Source organism: Drosophila subpulchrella, chromosome 2L (assembly GCF_014743375.2).
Source record: "Drosophila subpulchrella strain 33 F10 #4 breed RU33 chromosome 2L, RU_Dsub_v1.1 Primary Assembly, whole genome shotgun sequence".
Classification (NCBI taxonomy): domain Eukaryota; kingdom Metazoa; phylum Arthropoda; class Insecta; order Diptera; family Drosophilidae; genus Drosophila; species Drosophila subpulchrella.
Window position 1 is genome coordinate 7273428 of NC_050610.1, and position 24709 is coordinate 7298136.

At 39.3% G+C, this 24709-nt stretch overlaps 3 protein-coding genes and 1 long non-coding RNA gene across 5 annotated transcripts; 3 read left to right on the forward strand and 1 right to left on the reverse strand.

Moving 5' to 3' along the window:
• Positions 1-739, reverse strand: LOC119547794. Its single transcript, XM_037854807.1, has one exon. The coding sequence runs from the start codon at positions 662-664 to the stop codon at positions 53-55; it is 612 nt and encodes a 203-aa protein (XP_037710735.1). The 5' UTR covers positions 665-739; the 3' UTR covers positions 1-52.
• A 19501-nt stretch (positions 740-20240) lies between these two features.
• On the forward strand, positions 20241-21365 carry LOC119547491. Its single transcript, XR_005219231.1, has 3 exons — positions 20241-20505; positions 20565-21095; positions 21150-21365. It is a non-coding gene; the product is annotated as an uncharacterized LOC119547491 (long non-coding RNA).
• Positions 21366-22531: 1166 nt separating this feature from the next.
• LOC119548047 (PI-actitoxin-Aeq3c) lies at positions 22532-23391 on the forward strand. Of its 2 annotated transcripts, XM_037855128.1 has the most exons (3): positions 22532-22645; positions 22703-23036; positions 23098-23391. In XM_037855128.1, exons 2-3 carry the CDS (start codon positions 22967-22969, stop codon positions 23265-23267), a joined length of 240 nt encoding a protein of 79 aa, XP_037711056.1. In that variant the 5' UTR covers positions 22532-22645; positions 22703-22966; the 3' UTR covers positions 23268-23391. The 2 variants fall into 2 exon arrangements, with proteins under 2 accessions (XP_037711056.1, XP_037711055.1); XM_037855127.1 differs by lacking the exon at positions 23098-23391 and having other exon boundaries at positions 22703-22960.
• An 863-nt stretch (positions 23392-24254) lies between these two features.
• LOC119548158 (kunitz-type protease inhibitor 2-like) lies at positions 24255-24702 on the forward strand. The gene is made up of 2 exons (XM_037855261.1): positions 24255-24405; positions 24460-24702. The coding sequence occupies exons 1-2, from the start codon at positions 24321-24323 to the stop codon at positions 24639-24641; spliced, it is 267 nt and encodes an 88-aa protein (XP_037711189.1). The 5' UTR covers positions 24255-24320; the 3' UTR covers positions 24642-24702.
• The last annotated feature ends 7 nt before the right edge of the window (positions 24703-24709 follow it).

A 24709-nucleotide genomic window follows, 5' to 3' on the forward strand; every position in this document is an offset into this window, starting at 1 on the left:
TTTTTAAAGGGGAAACAGAACACATTTAATAGAAAAAATATATAGAAGCAGGTCAGTCACAGCTATCTCCTTCCGGTTGACAACATCTGCGAGTCGACGACCGGCGTTTGGTCATTTTTCTAGCCAATTGGCACACCTTCAGTGCCCGACGTCTATCCCGCATGCTCATATTGATATAGCAGCTCAGCATCCCCCAGATGTCCTTCGTGATGGTGCCCAACTCCCTGGCGAACTTCATTAGGTAGTACATCCCGTCGGTGGCTTCAAGGACGTACCACAACACCGCCGAAGCCACCAAGCTGGTAATTAGCCCCGACAGCCAATATGCATAGGGCGAGGACTGGCAGCCGTTGTGCGTCAAATTCAGGAGCAGATCCGTCAGGCTGTACAGGAACCTTTCCAGGCCGCACCAAATGATTATGGTGCCCACCTCGGCCAGGAAAATGCCAGCCACGATCTCGATTAGAACCCGCCAGAAGCGGGCCATGTGCATAAATCGACGGGGATAGATGGAGGTATCCCACAGGAAACACATGGTGGCCACCAGAAAGATCCAGCTGGCCAAGTCGGGAGCCTGCGAGCAGCGATCCTCGGGCTGGGCAAAGAAAAAGTAGCAGCCCATCAGTTGGAAAAAGGCCGCCAGGCCCACGGCCAGGTTTTCCATTTTAATAAAATACCCCCTTTTTCGATAATTTTAAAAATTTACCGAAAAGTGTACTTGTCAAATTTGAAAGATTTTATTGAAAACTAGATTTTATTTGCAGATAACTACTCAATTTCTTAAACATTATATAAAGAATTCGATTAAAACTTTGAAATACAGAACAAAGTCAGCATAACATATTATACATAGGTATGATTATTGAGTCCTACTTTATTATAATAATTTATTATTATAATTACCACATATTATGGAACACTTCACTTTACATAGAACCCAATAAAAAACCCTCAACTAATTAAAGCATCCTTTGAGCACACAAGGTATTCAATCACCTTTAAGTGCAGTTTCACCCACTTGCTTCGACGTGATTGACAGGCCCGGAATAATTAGCATGCTCCAATCAACAGCAGGAGCCGAAGCGTAGGAGGACACGCCCTTCAAAGTGGAGCTCATTGCAATTAATTAGTGTTTGTCAACCCATACAAATCGGCACACACGCACGAAGGAAGACTCAAACACAATGTGTGACAGGCTTTGGGAGTAAATTAGTTTACCGACCCGCCCACTAATAGTATCGCATTAGCCGCTTATCTAAAATCGGTCGACAGACAGCCGCCCAGGCAGCCATCCAAAAAAGTGGCAGCAAATTAACATAACATTTACCGCAATTAATCAAAATTAAATTGGGCCATCGCCCAGGTCCTTAGATGGTCATGTCAATGAACCGCATGAACAGCCCAGCTACACAGTTCCCCCCAAAAGTCAGCCAACAGCCTCTGTCGCCGTCTCCGACGTTTGTGGAGTGGTTCGGTGATGAGTGGGTGGCTGGGAGATGAATGGCTACCTGGTGGCCCACTGTGAACTTGAATCTATCAAAGCCATTGGCATCGGGCAAGTGAAAGTGCCTGGCTCTGACAGGGAGAAAGACCTTTTTGCCACGGGCTGGGGCACAGTGTTTCAACCAAAGTGGAAAACTTTTCCAGGAAATATTCTAGGGGTCCCATGATTGGCAACAAGCTGCGATTTTCTTTAAATCTTAAACTTTTTTTACGAATGTTTACTGTTTAACAGCAACGTTGAAAAATTAACTCATCAACTAATAAACATTAATTCTAAATAATATTCGAACTGTTTAAAAAATCCGACTTTCAAAAATAGTATTCGCCCTAAACTTAAGATATTTTCAGTCAATGTAAATTTGTTATTTAAATTATTGCTTAGAAAATGTTCTTCAAATAAAGTATACTACCGAATTTAAATATACAAAATTTAATACCAATTTCAAAAGTTTGGGGCGAATACTTTTTTATGTGTACAGGGTTTTTTTATGATAAGGCTCTAATTGAGATACAGGAATTTCATGCCCTGTTTAAAGTAAAAATCCTTTTTGTCTAAAATTTACTAAACTGTTTCCCACCACTGTTCAAAAACATTTTTACACACATTAGGCCTACTGATGAAGAGGGTTCATTGCTGTCAGGAGTTGGGTCCTGTATTTTTGTTTGTGCGTGTTCGGGTTCATCTTGTCTATTTAAAAATTGATTTGTTGTTATTTACATGCGACATTATTTATTTGGGATATCTTTTTAAGCGATTTTATGCCAGCACGCGATAATGGCGTGTCCTTCAGGCCTTGTTGCCGCTGTCGAAAATCCAATTTGTAAGTGTCACCGGCAGTTTTTGGCCATGGAAAGCGAGAGAAAGAGCGAGACAGAGGCCCTTCGAAATTTTTTTATTACTGATTTCTCCAGTGAAGCGGGAATCACAGTTGATTTCGGATGCAACAAGTTGGCGTGGGTCAGAATCGGGCATGACTGGAGGTGTCACAGCATGACTTTGGATATTGTATTCGGGGGTAGGACACAGAAGGATGTGTTCATTTGCAGGGATAGTGATGGAGATGGCAGTGGAGAAAGTCAGATAGGGGCCAGTAATTGAAAGCATTCGTGTAGAAAAATCAATCAAAATTGTGCGCTTGACATTTGAACGGGTTGGGTGTGGCGTCACTTTGGCGTTTGGGGAATTGTGCTTGAAAAAGTAAATATTTTTAATATCATCCATGCGAAGGGTGATTTGCATAAATATTTACACAGGTCATTAAAAATACAAAGCATTTCTCGCTGATGATTAAGACAAAATAATAATTACTTAATTTAAACTTCCGTTTACTGTGAAAGCACCTCCAAAAAAAAATGCACTCAACGGAAATACTTATTTTTCAGTTAAATAATAAATCACTTCAGGAAGAGGTAATGACTGCGATGGCGGCGGCAATTAAGCGTAAACAACTGCAAAATGTCTGGGGAAAATAATTTGCACTTCCACTTAGCCCTCGGGTTGTGGCAGGAAGCCAGGAGCAGTTGGGATCAGACACGCGGGCAAGTCATGCACTTAAAATTTTATATAATTTCGCACGTGCAACTTTAATGAACTTTTCACACTCGCTCACTCACACAACACGCACGCACGCAAATTAAGATAGGGGCAAACGAGAGGAATCGTGGGTCTGCCATCGAAAACCCCTCATATGTGGTACATATACATATGCTACTAGGGTACCTATTATCCTTAAATCCCACTACGGTTTCCCCAAAGTTTAACTAAAGCTTAAACTTTTTGATTTGCAGATTTGTCACGTTCCAAATCTCCATAAAGTTTAAATAAACCTGACAATAAAAGAGATTTGTTTGTTTTGGTGTTTTTCTAAAGATATTCAAAATTTAGTTTTATTTTTGTCATCTCAGTAGTTTAGTTGATTTATTATATTATATTTCTAAAAACTGATTGAACAGAGGATCCAAAATTGTTTACCATAAAACAAGGTCTAGGCTATCCCAATATAAAATTCGCAAATTAATCATTTTATCATATTTTACTTAATTCGAGCAATAGAAAAGTCATTCTACTGTCATATTAAATTTTCCTTTAGTACGTTATATACGTAATTAATTATAAATACATTTTTTAATAGATTATAATATAATTTCATTTCTTTAGTCTCTGGGCCACCGTGTAAACATTAAAAAGTGTTCAACATAAGGTGAATAGGAAGCTGGTGGAACCCCAAACTATTGGTTTTTGGGTCTGCCTTGGTAACCAAATGCACGGAGTAAAGTGTGTTAGGGGAAGTGGGTGCACCGGGGACCGGAAACATGTGGCAAGCAACTTCGGCTGAAGATGGTAGCAGCAACAACCAGCTTGACTTGTCAAATCGTGCGCGTAAAAGTTTTAGCCATGAAAAGTTTTTTGTTGCTACCTGAAAGGTTCCCTTTTTTGCAGATTATATGCTCTTTCCCCTTCCCTGATACTGACTCTGAAATTAAAATGTGAATAGTTGAGGACATAAAAAGTCTCTGTAAAGGGCTCAAGTACTGAGTAAAAAGGTTTTTCTTTTCCCAGAAAAATTAATACAGGACCCTGAATAAGGCAAATGTACTGAATGATATTATTATTTTGAAATGTAAAGTCTCTTTTTTATTGAGTATAACAATTACAGATTTTAAGTATTTTTCTTAAAGAGGGTAGACATTTTTCTAAAGCAATATAAAATGCTGTGCGGCTTTATAAATGTTCTTAATTTATTTTATTATTATGGGTCCAGTCCAATATCCCCCACACACCCTGCAAAAATGAGCTGTGCCAGCAACAAAGTTGTCTGTCATGAGCTGCATGTTGCACACGTGTCAGGCGGGAACAAGGAGCCCAGGACCAGTAAACGGAGCTGCATCCGGGGGCTTTTTACGTGACGCTGGTGGAGCGACTTGTCAAAGGCAGTTCCATCAGTTCCGCTCCACCTTCACCTCCTCCACGAACCCTGCCCTTCCCTGGAGACAAATTGAATTCGCTGGAATTGTTGCAACTCTGTGGCATTCGAAATACAGGCCGACATACGGACGGCACTGCGGCAGTTGGCGATTTGTTTGTGTGTCGTTTTGGTGCAGGCATCGCTTGATTTGCATTTCGCTCCGGACAGCTTTTCCCACTTTCACTCGCCCGGCTCCCTCAGCCGTTGAAAATCACGCTAATTGTCGCAGGGCCTGCACTCAGGGAAAAACAAACATATTTCCAGAAAAACCATGATTTGTAAACCAGAAGAATAAGGATATTGTGTTTAGGTTTTGCGAATATATTAATTGGATGTTACCTGGATTATTTTGTATTATGGCTAAAACTAAAGCTGTATAATTCCAAACTAGTAAGATAAAGCACAAAATAACTAAGGTAATGTAATACTATATTTCTTGTAAACAACATTTTAAAAACTAATATCAGATTGGTTTCTTAATCCTTAAAGTTCAACCCATGTTGCAAGATCTGAATCTTAAAGAAAGTTTGAGTAAAACTTAATAACCTTCAATCTTATAAATTTCAGGGACCGAATTAAACATTTTATTTAAGAATTTTTTGAGATTTCAGAAAATCTCTTATTTCAGAAAAATCGTTTCTTCCCGTGCACTTGGGCGCAATGCAGTTGTTCGTGCAAGGGGAGAACAATCTTTTAGATCGGTCTGCTCCGAATTTGCATTAATTGAAATGCAGAAAGTCAATGAGGCCTGAATGCAGAAGGAGTGCGCCAGCTGGGGTTTACCTAATTTGCAATATATTCTAAAATGGGACGTTTTAGCTTTAAGCAGTTTTAAGGCCAGCTGCCAAAAACCAGCCGCAGGATGCTTGCTTTGTGATGCAAATCTGACAACTCTTTGTCAGCTGCCCCGCCACCTCCACCTCCCCCTCATCTGAGTCCTGCCAAAGACGAGGCTTTGGTCCTGTTTGGTGACAAGCCACAAACACAAACAAAAGTCAATGCTCGCAGCTATTAGGAGAACAACAACACTGCCAGAATCAACACGGCCCCTCGTCACTTTCTCCCCTTTCTCCTGCTTTCCCCCACCAAGGGGAGTGCAGCAAGTCCTGCCAAATGAAGGATGAACACAATGACAATGTCTGCTGTCCGCCGTCCGATGTCCTCTGTCCGCCAGATGTCCTCCCACCCACAAACGAAAAACACCTTGCATAATTTATAAGCATTTTCATTTGCTGCAAGCTCTGGATTAGAGAAGGAAAAGCGGAAAAACTGAGCTGCCTCATGGCCTGCGACATTTGCATTCCACGCAGTTTCAACACGCTCATGAGCAGCAAATGACATTGCGCAAAAAAAAGGAAAAATCTGGAATCGAGAAAGGGAAAAGGACTTCATTTCCATCTGGCCTGCGGTCGAGCGACTCTTAATGAGCGCATTTTAAGCTGGTTAGTCGTGGTCTTTAGCCGAGTTAATTTAAAGCATCAGGAAAATTAATTCTCGCAACAGATGTGGGGTATATTATTATATGTTGATTAAGAAAGGGATGAGCAAGCCAGTTTGGATATTATTTAATCAAAAGAAGTGAATAAGGATAGGAAAATCAAGGGATTTCAAATGGTATCCACAATATATAATAAGTATAGTATTTTATTTTCATTTTCATATTTAAGCATAGAAAAAAGAAGGAATTTCAAATGGTATCCACAATATATAGTAAGTATAGTATTTTATTTTCATCGGATTGCTCTCCACAATAAAACATTGAACTGGCACTTTAAAACTTTCAAGAAAGAACTAACCTGTAACATTAATATAAGAAAATAAATTTATTTCTAATTTGGAAGCATCTTTTCTCTTGATTGCTTTGAACAACAAAAAATATAAATAGAACAGACACTTAAAAACTTTTACCTTTCTCTGACACTTGAAACAACAATCGCATAAATTAACTTATATTTTATTTTCATCTGATTGCTCTCCACCTTAAAAAAATTGAATGGGCACTTAAAAACTTTCAAGAAAGAACTAACCTGTGACATTAATATAAGAAAGATAATTTATTTCTAATTTAGAAGCATCATCTCCTGATTGCTTTGGACAACAAATAATATAAATAGAACAGTCACTTGAAAACTTTCACCTTTCTCCGGCACTTGAAACAACAATCGCACAATATGCCGCCTGAGCACTCTCGGCCTTCCTTAACGACAGGCAAAACTTTATTCTCTAGGACTCTCGAAGTATCCTGTCCTCATGTGTGTGTTACTTTGACCCGGGCAAACATTTCAATTAGTTCGGCATTGCCGAGGCAACAAATTTTAAATTGTTTTGTCAGCCGGATCCAAACTTGATAAATGCCAAAGTGTCGAAAGTGTTTTGCCATCGCATTGGCCTGACGTTGAAAGCATTTAAAACACGATTTTCACATTTACTTTCCAATTTTGCACTGCTATGGCCTCTGCTGCTCTCTACCAGTTGAGTTCGCCTCTCCCCTCCCCCAGTTTTTCTCCTCTTCCCTTGATTTTCCGACCTACTTGTCTGACAATGGCGACATATTGGGGAAAAGTGTCTAGGCAAGCCAAGAATTGAATCACACTCTACGGGGCCTCAGATTCGATTAAGTTAAATCGAATTTTTTGGTTTTGGTTTTGGTTTTGCCGATAAAAACATCAACTCAGTCAGGACCAAAAAAAAACAAGGAAGGAAAATAAAGGAGCGGGAGTGTCTGGCATCCTTGCCTCTGGCCAAGTTTCATTCTTATTCTTTCCGAGCATAAACAAGATTTATATCGGCAATAAAATATTTCACGCTCCAGTGAAACTCAACTAAGAGCACACCTCCATAAGTGGGCGTGGCAGTACCTGGCAGCCAGGACTCGCAGGACTTCAAGGATTCCGGAGGCAACTCCCCCGAACTTGTCTCGTATTTGAGGAATGTTTTCGGAGATGTGGCTTTATCAAAGGAGTGCAGATAATTTGTCATGCCAATACGAATTCCTGTGGCAGACACTTAAAGAGCCTTGCATAAGCTCAAAGAATGGCTAATGGGGTGACTATTAGTGTTACCTGGGGTGTGGCTAATTGGAGAAGTTGGTCTTTTGTTTGAGTTCAAAGGTGCTAAAGAGCAATAACAGCTTTTATGAGATTAGAACCCTTCATTAATTTTTAAAAATTTTTATAATTCAGACAACTATGTATAAAAATGAAATAATAAATTAAAGACAGAGTATTGAAATATTAATCTTCTGAAAGTAAAACCAGTTATAATTTAGTCACTGAAGTCTTATATTGAAGTCTAAATTTTAAGTATCTTCTGTTGTAGGCATTATTTAATCTGATATCTTTTGTTAAGTTTTGAGACCCAACTTTGGCAGCCTTTATTTGTTTTAATGGAATATTGATTTAAGCATACTCTCGAGAGTCAACTCCATAATCCCTTATGTACAAAAGCTACTTTAAAGCTCTGACAGAACTCCAGACCCAGTGTAGAGTTACCATCATTCATGGCACGGCACCTCCTCCTGAACTCACATGCCTTGTTAGAGCTTTTGTTATTGTTATCAAGCAAATAGGCTGACTTATAGCCCGCCTCCTGTTCCTTTTGTGTCGTGTTGTCTTGTCTGTTGCATGTACAAACAATTTAATGCCCGGGATAACAAGTCACCAGCACACGAGCGCACTTCGGCACGCAGCAGGTCACATAACTGGGGACACCTGGTGGCCAGGACGAGCAGGAAACAGGACATTGCCGGGCAGGATAAGCCCACGTGCGATTCACTGCCTGCAGCTCCGCGTGTGTAAATCCGCTTTGGCCCCTTAAAATGCCAGCTCCAATGCAATTTCTGTCATTTCTAATGGTTTTATTGGTTGTACAACTACTTGAGACACTCTTAGAAAAAATCGTATCTTAACAAGATGTAAGGAAATTGTGATTAAGTTGATAATATCATATTGTGATCCAGATTGTTTGTAGAGTAAATGGGGTACGTGGAAAATATATTGTTTATTTATTTCTCTCCACTTATTTCTCTAAGTGTTAATGGCTTTGGCTGGAACAGCACCTGCAGTCGGGGGAGCACTCCACATTGTTATCATTATGGCGACGCTTGTTGGTTATTTGCTCGACTTTGCCACCGTGACTGCTCCTTTTCCTGTTCCTCCTCCGGCTTTCTGCTCTTCTGCTTGGGCATTAGTCAGGCATTAAGTTTGTTTTCTCTTTTAATGACCGAACCGAACAAAACGGATCCGACTGCTCTGCTCTGGACCGGCCTGGACCGCACTGCATCCAGGGTCTGGAGCCGTTGCCCTAATGACAATTAGTGAATCATTTGTGCCACAGGTAACTGGGTTTACCCTGATTAGACTCTGTTAATTGCTGACATCACGGAGTGTTTGTGGCCACCAGGAGCAGCGGAGAGTGCATCGGGGACTACCTGACCGGCATTTAATGTGCCGGAATTGCCAAATTGATTGTCAGTCCGGCGGCACTTTCAGTTAGTTTTACCTTATTGCAGGTTCAAGTGGCCTAATAACCAATCAAGTGTTTGGAAAGTTCAAGTAATGACGGGTTAATTGATGGTCACAATTTTTTTTATGGTAGTTAGCAGGATAAAATAAGCCATTACCTAAAGGTTTGTAACCGGTTTACGATAATTTTATCTATTTAAATTGTACAGTAACATTTTTACTTCGAGAAACTATCTAACGAAGGTCTCGATTCCATCGTCAATCAATTTTGTTAATAAATAACGTTTAAGGAATGTGGTTGTTATAACAAAATTAAACTTTATTGAAATATTAAACTTTTTGTATGATATTATAGGCAGTAAGCAGGGTGAGAAAAGGTTAAGACTAATAAAGTTTTTAAAATTTGTATACACATAAATTATAATATAGATAGGAACATATTAAGCACTAACCTACATAGATATAATTCTGACGTTGTTATCTGAGTTAAAAAAGATTCTTAAAAACAAAACAACATTTTTGAAGTTGAAAATGTTTTCATCTTGCTCGTTTTTTTTTCTCTTCTCACTATTTTGTTTTAATATTGAGAACGAATATTCTCAATTCAAGAACAATGTACTTGAATATTTCTTTCTGTGTAGTCATAAAAACAAATTTAAATTTTAAACAAATTTAACATTTTTGGGTAGTGTAAACAGGAAATATAAACTGGAGTTAGTCCAACTCTGGAGGCTCTCAGCATCTCTTTCAATTTCATTTCCCATTCTGCACGGCGCATGCTCACCTCGGAAAATCACTTGTCTCTCAGAAGCTGCAGTCGGAAAAGCTTCCTCATTCTGGGCAGACCCAAGTGAACTAGGGTAAGGCAAACATGTGGGTCCCTCAGAAAAGAGCCTGCACCAACACCCAGAATGTTAAACCGACCCGGCTTTTAAACTATGCGGACTTATTAAATGCTATGCAAAAAGTTTAATTGAAAACGCTGCCGCTGAACCCCAGGGAATTTTTCGAGAAACAGTATTCTGGCTTTTAAAAGTAAATTGAATGTCCTTAAATGCGCGCAATTGAAGGCAATTTAGCGATTTTGGTCTGCGGCCAAATTTGCATAAATGTATTTAACATTTAAATTGTTTTCTTTCCTCGCCAGTTTGGCGTGTCACAAAGTTGTTATTACATATTTGACCTGCCGACCACAACAGACACTACTCTCGAGTAATTGGTATGCTTTTGACAATTTAATGATTTAAATGGAAACCTCACCCTTTTACTAATAACTTAAGGTCCATTGCATCTAAAATCTGGTGGTTAACACAAGCCTTGCCGCACACATTACGCATACGCAGTGGTGCCAAGATGTTAATGCCATTGCCAGATAAAATATAAGTAAACTATATATGCACATTTCACTACATTACCTGTGCCTGTACCTGTGCCCACCTGCCGCACCTGCCGACACTCGCAATCCAATCTCACTGCCTCTGCTGTTGACAACTTCGGTGACAGTTTGCCGAGTCGTTTGGCTCCCCAGCATTTCTTTTCCATCTGAAGCGACTTATGCCTTCTTCTTTTTTTTTCTGCCACTCGAATGCCCCGCGGCATTGCGCATATTTCCATCTTAAGTATTTTTATAGCTAATGGCCCTTTTAGCTTAATATCAACACACAAGTGATGCCGCCCCGAGCATTTTCCTGCGAAGAAAACATACACACAGGGCCGGAGAATTTTTAAATTTTTATGTGTTTTCATAACGATTTTTATGCCTGTCTCAGGTTGGGCCGTTGACTCTTTTCCTCTTTGCAAAGGGGGCCGTTTCCTGTGCCAACGCCACCTGTTATCAATTGATTTTTGTGTGCCTGCCAATTGCCAGAGATGCGTGACGCAGAGGAGAAATGAAACAACAAAATAATTCGGGGAGGGAAAAGTGAATGGAGAGTGCCCTGCCGGGTGATACAACTTTAAGGACATAACGCTCTTGCCTTTTGTATTTTTTCCCCTTTTTTTTGGAGGGACTGCAAACTCAATTTCCCATTGCCCGACTGGCCCACCTCACAGTTCAGGCAGTGCAAGAACAACAGACCGAACAAGTTGCACAGTTGTTGATTGACATGCCAGTGGTGCCGAGTGAGACTCCGTACCACACTGCGTATACATTATCTATGTCCTGGCATGCAGCATAAGCGCACAAAGTCCTGGGTTTCTGTGCGTTTGGCTGTGTGGGCCGAGAATGGTTATTGTTATATGGAGTCCCCCACACACACAGAGGATGTTTCCCCAGCTGCTGGTTGGTTTTGGCAGTGGGGGGAAAAAAGAGGTCGGTCCTTTGACAACGAACCAGAACGTAGGGCCCTGAATTCGGGGTTCGATTTTCACTTGACAGCTTGACCCTTGAGCCAGCCAAATTAGATGGCATTTTGCAAGCCACCCCGATGACCAATTAAGCCTTAAGTTGAACTAATTTTCCAGCTATTACTCATCCTACTGCCCCGATATCTAATGTCCTTTTTTGTCATTTACCCCAAGTTTTTCCCTAACTGCAATGCAGTTTTTTCTGCACACTATTTTGCATATTTTTACAATTTTCATGCTGATAAAAGTGCTTCGTTGGCCCAGTTCGCTGCCCTTTTCGCCCTGCTTTTCCGCCAACTGATTTAATGACTTAAACGGTTTTAGTTTAAATTATTTAATTGTTTCTGTTAAGCCCTGCTCCTGCCACTGGTGTTGCAGTTGTTTTTGCGCTGTTAATTGATTTAAATTATTTAGCGGTTGGCGGTTTTTTTCTGTGTGCTAGTGAAACAGACGAAGCACTCAACTATTTGCAATTGAAATCGGAAGCGATGGTTGCAGATAAATTGAAAATATTTCTGCGGAAGCAAAAAATTCAAGTAGCTTAATTAACAATTTAATATGCCATATTCCATTAAAAAAATATGGCACATACGCAGATGAAGTAATTAAAGGTTATGATAATATGCAATCAAAGCCTTATTGTATTGGCCCATTCATGACTGGTTACACTTCATTTAAAATATTTATTTGAACTTCAATTACTCTAATAAATACATGACACATTAACTAAGTTGCAATTCAATCAATTAGGCATGTGTGAGAAAAAAAGTTTGCAAATTGTCAAACTGTCAAAGTTCTAATGGGGCGTGTAAAGCTGTGGATGTGACAGTTTCCCGGAACCCATAGAATCCCCCTATATACTTTCCCATAATTATGGGGGGCCAGTGACGGGGAACAGATGCATTAAAGCTGCTTAGTCCGGGCCGTGACCCTACATCCCTAAATATGCTTTAAATTTCATTTTTATTATCATAAATGCTTTTTTGTGTCCCTTTCATGGCTGGGATCTGCTGGGGGAGTTAGGATTGGGGGCCCGGGGGTGGAGTTATCACAGATGCGCAGCCATTTGCAGGGGGCGACAAACTTTTACACACACATAGGGGCAGGAAAACAGACACACACCCAGACACACACACGTATCCTGCGTATGAGATTCGGGTTTTATGGCCTTTTGCTGTTAGCCGCGGCATGTTGCTGCAGCCTGTTTGTCTGTTTGCCGTCTCTTGTTGGTTAATTTACATTTTCTTGGTAATTAAAATGTGTCTTTACAGCACCCATACCCCCATTCGGAACCACCAATCGAGCGGAGCTGGGGTGGAAAACTCATTTACATAATTATGTGTGGCAATTTCCAAGATTTTCTGCCACAACCATTCAAGTTGGCGCAATAATTGCGTGTGCAAGAATGTGGCATACATAAATTTATCAGTATTGCTCTTTATTCACACATTGTAAATGTTGATTTTGTTGCTCCTTTTGTTCCTAATTGTTGGGAAGCAGCATTTGCATATTATTAGATAATTTTATTTCGCTTCTAATTAAGCGAGGACCTGGTTTTCTCGATTATTATTTCGTTTTATAAAAACAATTTATTCACCCACTGATCAGTACCTTAAATATTATTACCCTTTAATATTCATTGCCGTAAATTCACTTCGCATTAATTTAAATTAGCATAGATTGTCATCCGACGTGTTATTTATGAAATTTCCCTTTCGCTTCACGCTTTTACCTTGGCTGTCAATTGTTTGACTTTAATTTATGCGATTCACAGCGAAGAGATTTTTCAATAAATTATGCATCGAATGAAATTATTATTTATGATTGGGGGAAATGCAATTAATATGATAATGGGTCATATAATTAAAGGGAGTTCACTTCAACCAAACTAGTTTGGCATTAGTATTTCCTGCTTTAAAGAGTTCAATAGGAATGTATTGTAATTGGATGTCTGTAAAGTAATTATATATATAAACTAATTACATTTTCAGCTAATTAAAAAAGTTCCGTTGCAATCAAATAATGATGGCCCAAATAGTTAAGACCCACGAAAATAATTTGATTCAATAAATACTTTTTTTTTTACCAAAAACACAGTAATGCCTGTGTGATTTTCCACTAGGACCATGTGCGAAGTCAATGGGCAGCAACGTACATAAGTCAACTCGAAGGCCGGGGAAAATAATGAAAAGAAATGGCCAGCGCCTGCTAACTGGTCCCAAAAACAAAACAAAGGACCAACCTACACTCAAACCGGCCGGAAGTGAGCTCCTTTTTGCCCCATTCCTGGCAGTCGAGTGGCATTAGAGGCGCTTAGCAGCCACGTTCCGAGTAATCCGCGTGCCGGCCTGGAGACCGGAATCTATTTGGGAAAACCCAAGGAAACGGAGGAAATTCCCAGCTCTAATTATTGACAGCAACAGGAGGTGGCCAACTAGGGGGTCGAGCTGCTCAGAGGAACAATTAGGAAAGCCCTGTCAAGATTGTAAAGTTCTGGCCACAGTGAAGACAACTTGGAATGGCCCAAACTGACTATTTCTATTCCGTTTTCCGCTATTAACTGACACTTTGCAAACTGTGCTTCCATTTGTTTATCCTCTATCAATTCCTTGAAAAATGTTCCTAATTAAACGGTTAGAAATGTCGTTTGTTTGCAGCGACTTTCGATGTGAAGGCCTCCCAGCTGAGCAATTTTTAATTTGTTGCAAATCATTTTTTATGTAAATAACCAGCATCCTGGGGGACACCAGAGAATCCTTGGAGAGCAATTAGAAATTGTTTGGCTGTCTTGTGCTATTCGTTTTTTCTCTTTTGCCACATCGAAAAGTTTTGTCTTCAGGAAGCAGTCCCTAGGAAAAAATTAATGTTGGGCAATAATTTCAAAGTTGAGGCGGTCTCATGAATTTCATTTGGTTTTAATGATCACATCTCAAGTTTAGCAGATAGTCAGAGGGTATAAAACAAGGAAATGTATCCCTTTAATGTGAAACGCAATAAAGACCTTAAACAAGATTCTTGGGTCCACTTTAAAATGCCAAAGTCAAGGGTTCTGTAGGGCACATTTAAATTGTTTGTGAGTTATTATTCAAAATTCCAATGGCGAACTTTCCAGAGAATAGCAAGAGTATTGGGCCAATTAAACAGGAACTGCCTTGGGCAGCAATGAAAAAGTTGAGAGGATGGTAAAATTTTTTAGAGTTAGAGAAACGGAAATCTAATTATGAACAAAGGAGACGCAAATGGACAGCCAATTTGTGCACACATTCTCTTGGCCTTATTTAACCTGAAGGCGCCTCGAGTACAGCTTCGATATTCCTCTGTTGGCTCTTTGTCTTCTACCCTCTGTCAAGCTAATGCAAAATGAAATATTTTTATTTTTTATTGAAAGCCCGCGCACTTCAAACGCAAAAGAAACGACAGAACGAGATTGAGCCGAGCATTTCGCAGAGGAAAATTCGTTTGTCGATAAAGCTTGCTGGGGGAAAATGAATGGTAAGTCGGCATAATTTCGCATCCGAGCGAAACTAATTTCGAATTCAGCACACACGGCCAAACGCTTCTCAGAGATATATGGGCGATAGCCGGCTTTAAGATACCTCTTCTAAATAATTTATTTTCATCATGACATTGAACGGTTTCGGCTTTCCAGCCGTCAAAAACAATGTTCTTGATACACAATGTTTATTTATTGATGCTCTTATTTCTTTAGAACAAAAGTGAGGTATATATCTTTTCACAAAAACAACAAAATTAATTAAAATATTTTATAATGTTCGATGGGTCTATAAAAATATAATATTCCATATTAATATTAAATTCTTTAAGGTGTGTAATACAATTTAATATAATTTTTAAGCTTTGGTTATCTTATTTCTATATTTAGGGTCTTCAATAGTATGGTAAACGGCAAGCATTTAACCGGAAGCATTCCTCCGAAATGAGGTTCGGAAAAGCTGTTGCTCTCTCTTCCCAAGGCCATAACAACCGAGTCGATTCTCGACCTGGCTAAACAGTGCGTGTCTTTAAAGTTGGTCCCACAAACGACAGACTTTAGCCAGAGTTTTCGGGTATTAGCTGCCGTTGAGGTATGAAATATGCACAGACCACAAGCGCAACTTCCCTGGGCCGCCAAGTCAAGTTTCTCGAGAGAGTTTCGGTGTTGAGCCTTCGCTTAGGCTGCTTATTAAATGTCCCTGGCAGGAATAAGGTGGGCGGGTAGGTAAACACCTTGGCCACGCCCCACTTTACGGCCTCTACGTGGGCCGGGCATTGAGCAGGCTTTTATTGGGCAATGGGCGGAAGGGGAAAACATACGGAAAGTAAAAAGGATTCCCAAACGAAAGCAGCTTTATAAGAAGTTGATTTTGTCTGTTTCTGGCCCTTCGGAATGTCTATTTGTTTCACAGCCCCAAAAAGAAAGTGAAAGCAGAGTGGGCGCCTGAAAGGGGTTAAAAATGGCTGAATAAAACCAATTGAAAAATTTATTTGCTTTCATAAATGAAATTGAAAATTATTTTTCCGGACTGAGTGGGGTTCAGTTTTCCGTTTTCGCTTTCTCTTCCGCTTCACTTTCCTCGAAATTTGGCACTGCGGCAATCTAATTGCTGGCGAAAAGCAACGATATATGAAATATTTATGGTCGGTCCCGAGTGTTGGCTGTGGTTAATGCAAACTGAATGGGAATGGATATTTCCACGCTATACGTATTTTCATTACCACTTAGCGATTTCTCAGAAACAGTCCAATGTTTGGTATGCTCGTATTCCGCTTATTAGCTTTCACAAACGAATATGGTTTGACTTCTCGTTAAAACTGGAATGTTTCCCAAAACTATTTTGGCATCATTGATTTTTTCATTGGCGGTTCTCAGTAATTTCACGGTTATATCCATTTATTCTGTTCTGTTTGCTGTACAAAAAATTAGTGTATGAGTAAAATTTTTCCTTTCTTCGATAGTATACATTAAATAATATTTAGATATATCTAACAAAATATATTGTGTGATAACTTCTTTTTTTTATGGGAAAATTTCATTTAATACAAAATAATTTTAACTTTCTGCATATATTTAGGAGAACCTGTCGGCTAATGCGATAAATTGTGTATATTTCACGTTATCCATTTCCTTACCTACAAATTCCTGATACCTTTCATTCTCAGTAATTTCCAAGAAGCGGTAATGATATTATATAACAATGGAAACACCTGCGAAACTCACTTTCTATTCAGCCTGCCCCCGCCTGTCGCTTCGATTCTTATCCCATTTCCATTGTCAACTTGGGGGAAATTTTCCCTTTCGGTGGCTTTGACTTTAAAAACCGCAGTCAATGGCCTTCGCCTCGGCTGACAGCCTTCAACATCAATTCTCGAAAAGAAACATAAAACTTTCTCCTATGAATGAGGATGGTCGAAGCAGTGGATGGATGGCGGGAGGAATGGCCTTAACCAACAACCGATATCTGTATAATATAACAACATAACTTTCTGAACTTTATGAGCGCCGATTGCTGTTGTCATTTCACTTGGCTGCCGTTAATGTTGCTCCTTGTTGTGGTTGTTGCTGCTTTTCGTTCTGCGGCCAAAGTTGAAGAAGTTTCGAGCGCGGTTTTTGAAGAACTTTTGTCTTTTGATTTCGCCTGGCAAAACAGAAATGTCTACAAAGACTTGAAGAGTTTTCTTTTGACTGGAAACTTGATGTTGACTTGTTGTGGTTGTCCTGTCGCTGCTTGTTTACGTTGTGGCTTTGGGCTTTGGCTAATATATAGTATATCGATTTAGAGTGGCAATATCATATCGTATTCCTGGTTCACCTCAGGGCATACTCTCCTCACTGCCTGCACCTGTAATTAATCACATTTGCATGCGGATGGGATTTCACTCATTATGCACACACACATGCCAGTCACCGCATGGAACAATGGTCCTTTTTCGTGTGGATGTGGATTTTAGTCTGACAGTTTTGCTGAAATCCGATGCCGCACAGATGTGTGCCCCACACTTTTGTGGGTGACTGTGCTCCATATGGCTCATTGCCTGATTTGATTGATCCAACTGGTGACACCTCTCGGGGGGATTAGCTCGGGGTGAAATCGAATTCCGGCCTCTCCCCAGCTGTGTCGCGCATTTGTCTAAAATGTCAAATATAAATATTTGCTTGGTTCATGTTTGTATTTCGATTTCGGGGCTCTAATAAACATTGCGAGTAGAAATTGCCACGATAAATCGAGATGCTGGGGGCGTGTCACGTTTGTGGGTATTTGCATTGAGACAACAGGACCTTTGTGTTGCCTGCTTGTAGATGCTGATCCTGTTGCTGATGTTTGCACGTTGGCCCCGAATTGTTTTCAGTTTCCATTAATTACATTGTCAATAGATTTCAATTCAGGGTGGTCGTCCATGTATGTGTCCTTCTTTGTCTAGTTAATGAACTGAATGTACTTGTGGGGGATGGCCATTTATAGGGGTCTTGAGCTTGATAAGCCTATTCGTTTCACAAAGGACACACAACAATAGTCTTTTGGGGTCAAAGTTTACGCTCAATAGTTTCTGCTTCTTGTGTATTGGATTGGATTATGTTTGTTTAATTAATGAGTGACATGGGAATTGAAAGAGGTCTTTAAGTGCATAGTCACTATTGACCTCTTTAAACAAGCAGCTTATTATTGTAATCACAAAGGACCTGCTCAGTCGTGCAATATAATAAATATTTATTTTTGGGAATCCCATATTTGCTTATCCCCAAAGATTAACCTTTTTTTGGCCCAGCTAATTATTAATTTTCATAACAGGCTCATAAATAACTGTTTTTGACTTTGCTGCAGTCATAAAACGCGAAAAACCGCTTACAGCCAACCGTGCGTATGCGTAATACCCTCATAAATGCAATCCCGCTACTCCCGGCAGGAAATAAACATGGCACGGCGCTCACTCCTACAAATCCTTCAAAAGCCAACTTAAGCTGACACAAACACACTTGCACATGCACACGTAAGCACACACAGAGAACGGGAGTGGGTTCAGGACATACATTAACGTATCAATGGCTTATTGGAAGAACAGGCAACTCGAATACATATATCCCCATATAAATAACTCTCCGCACAAATGTCTCCCTCGCTTTTTTTGTGTTTGGGCTTGAGTACCTGTTCAAATTGAAATACAGCGCCTGCCTATTGGATGGCTTTTCGAATCTGTCTTTTCACTGTGCTTTGTATCTTGGTATTCCTTACGGATTTAATCTATAGAATTAATAGATAATATCACCGGAATAAAATATGGATTAAGGAGGTGCTTATAAGTTATCGATATTATAACATTTCCGTTTCTAAAATGTTTGATTTTTAAAAATTTTTAAATTTCAAGTAATTATTAATTTGTTTTTGTATTCTTCTTATATGAGGCGACTCCCATGAACTTCCGGTGTCGTATACTCTACTTAGTACTCCCGTCATCAGTGAACAACATATTTGCATATCTAAAAACCGCTTAAAGTATCCCAAATTTAGTATACTATTACTAGCCCAGTATGGTGCAACCCGACAAAAGTACATATCAACCCAAACTGACCACAGTAACCAGTGTAAATAGAGTCGCGCTTAACGTACAGGGACATACAAATTGCGAATATGCCCCACTGGCTGGCCCATTGAGGCCAACAAAATGGATTTAGGGGACATTAAAAATCTGTTTCGGCTGCCAAAATGTAAAAACATAATGGCGAATCAATAAAGTCCCAGCCATGTCGGTATGGGCCGGCCAGTTTATGGGTCAATGGGTCGGTGAATGTGGTCAGGCGCCGAGTGTTAGTGGTCATATGCCAACTGATTTTTCGCTTACAGGTATACGATACGGAGTACTGCTACTCTTGTAACTGCTGGTATTTTAAATAACGATCAATTCAATTTTATATCCATAAAAACGCTATAGCGATGGCTGATGATTGATGTTTTAGACCATACCAGTCCACATATTTCGTATATCATATCAAAATATATTTAGCTTGCAGTCAAGAACCACAACAATTTTTTTTTCAAGCCTGAAAAGGGTTTAGATTACTTATTACAATTAACCTACCTTCTAAAATGACATTATAATTTGATAGTTTACACTTATTTTAAATGGATGATTTTATTACTCGGCAGCTAAAGGCCAACAGCTTAAGACTGTATAAGTGGAATTTAAATTAATTATCTTTACCCTAGTTCTTGTGTCCTTTTGCTCTACAACTATTGCCTACGTCAAAGTTACGTTTCAATATCAATTAAAATATCTTTAAACAACTAATTTAAATATCTTTGGTCATATATTATATTTTTCGAAAGGTGCTAGGACGAGCACGCCATAGCTAGTGGGAACAAAAATTGCAATGCTTTGTGGAGTAGAAAATTATTTATTTAAAGTAATTAAAAATATAGTTTCTTTACAATGGCATTTAAAATTGAATTAGTTACACTTTAATTCTATTATTTTTTTACCGTAAATTTGGCATTTCTCAAGCTATAATATTGCAGTTATCTAGTAGCTCGCAACAATCAAAATACGACGTCACAAAATGGGCTCTATATTAATGATCATTGTCCTAGTTTGCGTGGCTTTTTTCACTCTAACCATTGCCTACAATAAAGGTACGAATTTAAAATCGACAACTTATTGCAATAACCTACAAAACTTATTTATTTTAAGAGCGATGCGATGCTAAACCCAGCGTTAAAGGGGACTGCAAGTCTCATCTTCACAGGTGGGTCTTCAAGGATAAAAAATGTCAGCGAATGACTTATGGTGGATGTGGAGCCACTCCAAACATATTTTTATTTAGATATAAATGCAAAAGAGATTGTTTAAGTAAAAAATCAAAGCATAAACATACAGAGCACAAACACAAAAACAAACATACTACAAGGAAAAACAAGCACACAACATCAACAGCATCCAGAACATCCAAAGCATCAACAACACCAAAAACTTAATTTTGATATTGTTTTTCATCAAACCCGCATTAACTGTTGAAAAAAAATTATTATAATTTCTACAATAGCAATCAGTTTAGTTACAGTTTAATTTAAATTTCGGGCTTAACTGTTAGACACGGGCTTCTTAATCCTCAAATACAGCGATTACTTAGTGACTGAAAGCCACTTGAAAAAAGTGCTACAAAATGAACTACAAAATAATAATCATTGTCCTAGATTTCGTAGGCTTTTGTTCTTTATCGCTTGCCTATAATAAAAGTGAGAAACTACAAACATTCAATAAGTCCTATATTCCAAGAATAATAATTTGATTTTAGACAAGTGTGATGCCCCCCCTAGCGAATCGGGATATTGCATGGCAGATCTTGCGAGGTGGGTTTTTAAGGACAAAAAGTGTCAGCGAATCTTATACGGTGGATGTGGAGGCACTCCGAATTTATTTTTGTTTAAGTACCACTGCGAAGTAGCTTGCGATGTTCCGAAATTACCAAATTATCCTTATGGGAAGCACTCATGTATAAAACGTGGATCATGCTAAGGTTGGACATGAAGTCAAACATGTTCTCCATAAACAAAAAAAAATGGAGTTTATTTTGTATGTCAAGTTTGGCATGGACCTAACTTACAACAATCCGAAAATATTGTATAACCTTTTATAATTGCTTAACACTTTAATTGAATTACTTGTTTTCGTGAAATGTAAGTAAGTCTTAACTTTAACCACAACAGCTCGATTATTTAGTAGCTCGCAGCGACTATAAAAAAACGGTACAAAATGAACTACAAAATTATTTTTACTGCCTTCTCACTTGTGACTCTTTTCACTTTTGCTCTGGCTCACAACAAAGGTACAAATCGCGGAACTTTAAATTAGCATTGCATATTTATTTTTACCTCTGTAGAAAAGTGTGACGCTCTTCCTTCTGACACCGGGTTGTGCAGGGCCGCTTTTTCCGCCGTGACCTTTAAGGACAAAAAATGTACTGACTTCATCTATGGAGGGTGTGGCGCAACTCCAAACTATTTTGATTCATTAAAGGAATGCGAAGCAGCTTGCCTAAAATAAAACATGTATTTAATATATTCAAATAAACAGAAAGTAATTAATTAAAAATTAAAAAAACCAAAGGAAACCTCCAGATTTACTTTCTTTACCATTGCTCAAGTGATATGTTGCTTTGATATCAGCGAAGAAGTTTTTTTTTTTCATAACAATAATTAATATGTTCGTATTCATAAAATTATATAATAATGTAATTCGATCAGTTTCAGCTTTTGGAGATATGAAAAAAAACAAGAAAGAACGCTATAGTCGAGTACCTCGACTATCAGATACCCGTTACTCAGCTAAAGGGACCAAAGGAAAATTGAGATATGCAAGCAGCAAATGCGCCACCTACCGGCGGTAGACAGATTTAAGCGTTGTGGGCGTTAGAGTGGGCGTGGCAAAGTTTTTTTTAAATCAATCGATAGGTATTGACGAGACCAAAACATTTCAGTTTAAATTTTTTATCTACCATGAAAATTGTGGGCGCCACAGACTTTGGCGGTTTGTGGGCGTTGGAGTGGGCGTGGCATATTCGCGTAATAAACTTGCGCTGCGCTCAAGCCTACGGAATCTAAATCTGAAATCCCGTTTCTCTATCTTTGATATTTTCCGAGATATCCGCGTTCATATTTACGATTTTTTGAAGTTTGTGGGCGTTAAAGTGGGCGTGGCAAACTTTTTTTTAGGTCAATCGGTAGGTATTGATGAGAACAATACATTTCAGTTAAAATTTTTGTTCTAGCGTCAAAACTGTAGGAGCCACAGTTTTGGGCGGTTTGTGGGCGTTAGAGTGGGCGTGGCACTCTTTTGAAATAAACTTGCGCTGCGCAGGAATCTCAGGAATCTGCGTGCCTAATCCCAGTATTGTAGCTCTTATAGTTTCCGAGATCTCAGCGTTCATACGGACAGACGGACAGACGGACAGACGGACAGACGGACAGACGGACAGACGGACAGACGGACATGGCTAGATCGACTCGGCTAGTGATCCTGATCAAGAATATATATACTTTATGGGGTCGGAAACGCTTCCTTCTGCCTGTTACATACTTTCCGACGAATCTAGTATACCCTTTTACTCTACGAGTAACGGGTATAAATATTTCTTATTTATACCCGCTACTTGTTTATAATATAAATAATAATAAAAACAAATCTCTTCCACTCGCGTTAAATTTGAAATGATTTGGTAATTTGATTCGCTTATCTAAGCGATGATAAACACCTTTATTCTCTTGAAATTTTGGCAAATCTTTTTCCCTCACCTATAGAGCATCATGGGTCAAAAAATACTTTGGCTTGCCATAGCGATCGCATTGCTGTCTCTTGGATTCTCGGACGGTCTGAAGGGTTAGAACCATTTGATTATACTTGGAATTCATTTAATATTCTCAAGCTTCCCCCAAGCAAAGTGTGACAAGAGGCCTACGCTGACGGGACCCTGTAAGCATTATAAAGCTAGGTGGTTCTACTCCAGCAGCCTCAAGGAGTGCATCATGTTCCACTGGGGTGGTTGCAACAGAACGGAGAATTTCTTCGATAATGGAGGCGACTGCGAAACACTGTGCATGGGTTTGGGCGAGGTTAAGTTCACTGAGTAACTCGGTCGTCCGACTTCTGCCCTGCCAAAGTAATCAAAAGTAATCAAGGCGAAATTTAAAAGAATCTACAATGAAATTTCTGTATGGATTGATCTTTGTTTCGTTTTTGTTTGTGGCTGGGATCTGGGCGTACAATGCGCGTAAGTTGAAATGTTTGATAATTGCGGGAACTGTTGGATGACTTCGTTCACAATTTCCAAGGGAATTGCGATGATGTGCCCAGTCAAACTGGACCCTGCAAGGCATCGTTTCAAATGTGGCACTTCATCAAGAAGCAGCTAAAATGCGAGTCCTTCACCTACGGAGGATGTTACAGCACGCAAAATATATTCGAACTGGAGTCGGAGTGCAAAGAGCAATGTTTGAGCTAAGGACAAATTTTATATGGAAAACCCTTTAATGCCCTCCAAGGACGGACGTCTGTTGTATTCCACAAAATAAAACTTTCGAGCTGCCGTTAAGTTTCTGACAATTTCCATTCTCGCCCAAAATATGATGAAACAAGATAGGAAGCTAACTTCGGAAAGCCGAAGTTTATATACCCTTGCAGGTCGTTCCTATGGGAGCATAATATATAAAGGGCTTACCGGTTTTTAAAAAATAAAATAATACTCACAAAAATATTATGATAATGTTATATTTCGATTTGCTATCGCATATATTTTGCCAAAAATTAAATATAACCATTTTTGTTTTATTTTGAAAAAAATGTTTCGATTCATCCTATAGCAGCTATCACTGTGGGTGCAGTCCACGAAGTGACAAAGTGTGTGTACGATATGGTAGTACTAGATTCGTCGGAAAGTATGTAACGGGCAGAAGGAAACGTTTCCGACCCCATAAAGTATATATATTCTTGATCAGGATCACTAGCCGAGTCGATCTAGCCATGTCCGTCTGTCCGTATGAACACTGAGATCTCGGAAACTATAAGAGCTAGGCTATTGGGATTTGAGCTCTTGCGCAGCGCAAGTTTGTTTCAACAAGGTGCCACGCCCACTCTAACGCCCACAAACCGCCTAAAACTGTAGCGAGCAAAATTTTCATGCTAGAAAAAAATTTTAACTGAAATGTATTAGTATCGTCTATACCTATCGATTGACCCAAAAAAAAGGTTTGCCACGCCCACTCTAACGGCCATAAGGCTTAAACCATATATTGAGCTCGCTGGTAGGTGGCGCATTTCAATCAAGTTTTTCTGCTTGCATATTTCTATTTCCCCTTTGTCCCTTTAGCTGAGTAACGGGTATCTGATAGTCGAGGCACTCGACAATCTGAAACTATTATATAACCTTTTCAAAGTGTTTCAAATTTAACACATCAATTGAATTACTTGTTCTCATGAATTGTAAGTTAGTTTTAACTTAAGCCACAGCAACTCGATTATTTAGTAGCTCGCAGCAAACAGAACAAAACGGTACAAAATGAACTTCAAAACTATTTTGACTGCCCTCGCACTTGTGACTCTTTCCACATTGACCCTTTCCCAACGTATTGGTCCCATCACAGGTACAAATTTTAAAGTCTTCTATTAGCATTGCGTCTCAATTTTTACCTTTGTAGAAAAGTGTGGCGCTCCTCCTTCTGTCACCGGGATATGCAAGGCCTCTATTCCTGCCTGGACCTTCAAGGGCGGACAATGTGTTAGCTTTACCTATGGAGGGTGTTATAAGACTCCAAACTATTTTAATTCACCTGAGGAATGCTATACATCTTGTATAAATTATACAATTTTGTATGGATAACTACTATGCCCTCTGTGGGCGGCCGTCTATTTTACTCCACAAAATAAAACTTTCGAGCTTTCCATTCC

What these genes read in the sequence shown, in the direction of transcription:
- LOC119547794 (XM_037854807.1), bottom strand. Translation starts at nt 664, where the DNA reads ATGGAAAACCTGGCCGTGGGCCTGGCGGCCTTTTTCCAACTGATGGGC.
- LOC119548047 (XM_037855127.1), top strand. Translation starts at nt 22,573, where the DNA reads ATGGGTCAAAAAATACTTTGGCTTGCCATAGCGATCGCATTGCTGTCT. An exon ending in ATTCTCGGACGGTCTGAAGG is followed by an intron (nt 22,646 to 22,702) that starts GTTAGAACCATT and finishes GCTTCCCCCAAG; the next exon opens with CAAAGTGTGACAAGAGGCCT.
- LOC119548158 (XM_037855261.1), top strand. Translation starts at nt 24,321, where the DNA reads ATGAACTTCAAAACTATTTTGACTGCCCTCGCACTTGTGACTCTTTCC. An exon ending in ACGTATTGGTCCCATCACAG is followed by an intron (nt 24,406 to 24,459) that starts GTACAAATTTTA and finishes TTACCTTTGTAG; the next exon opens with AAAAGTGTGGCGCTCCTCCT.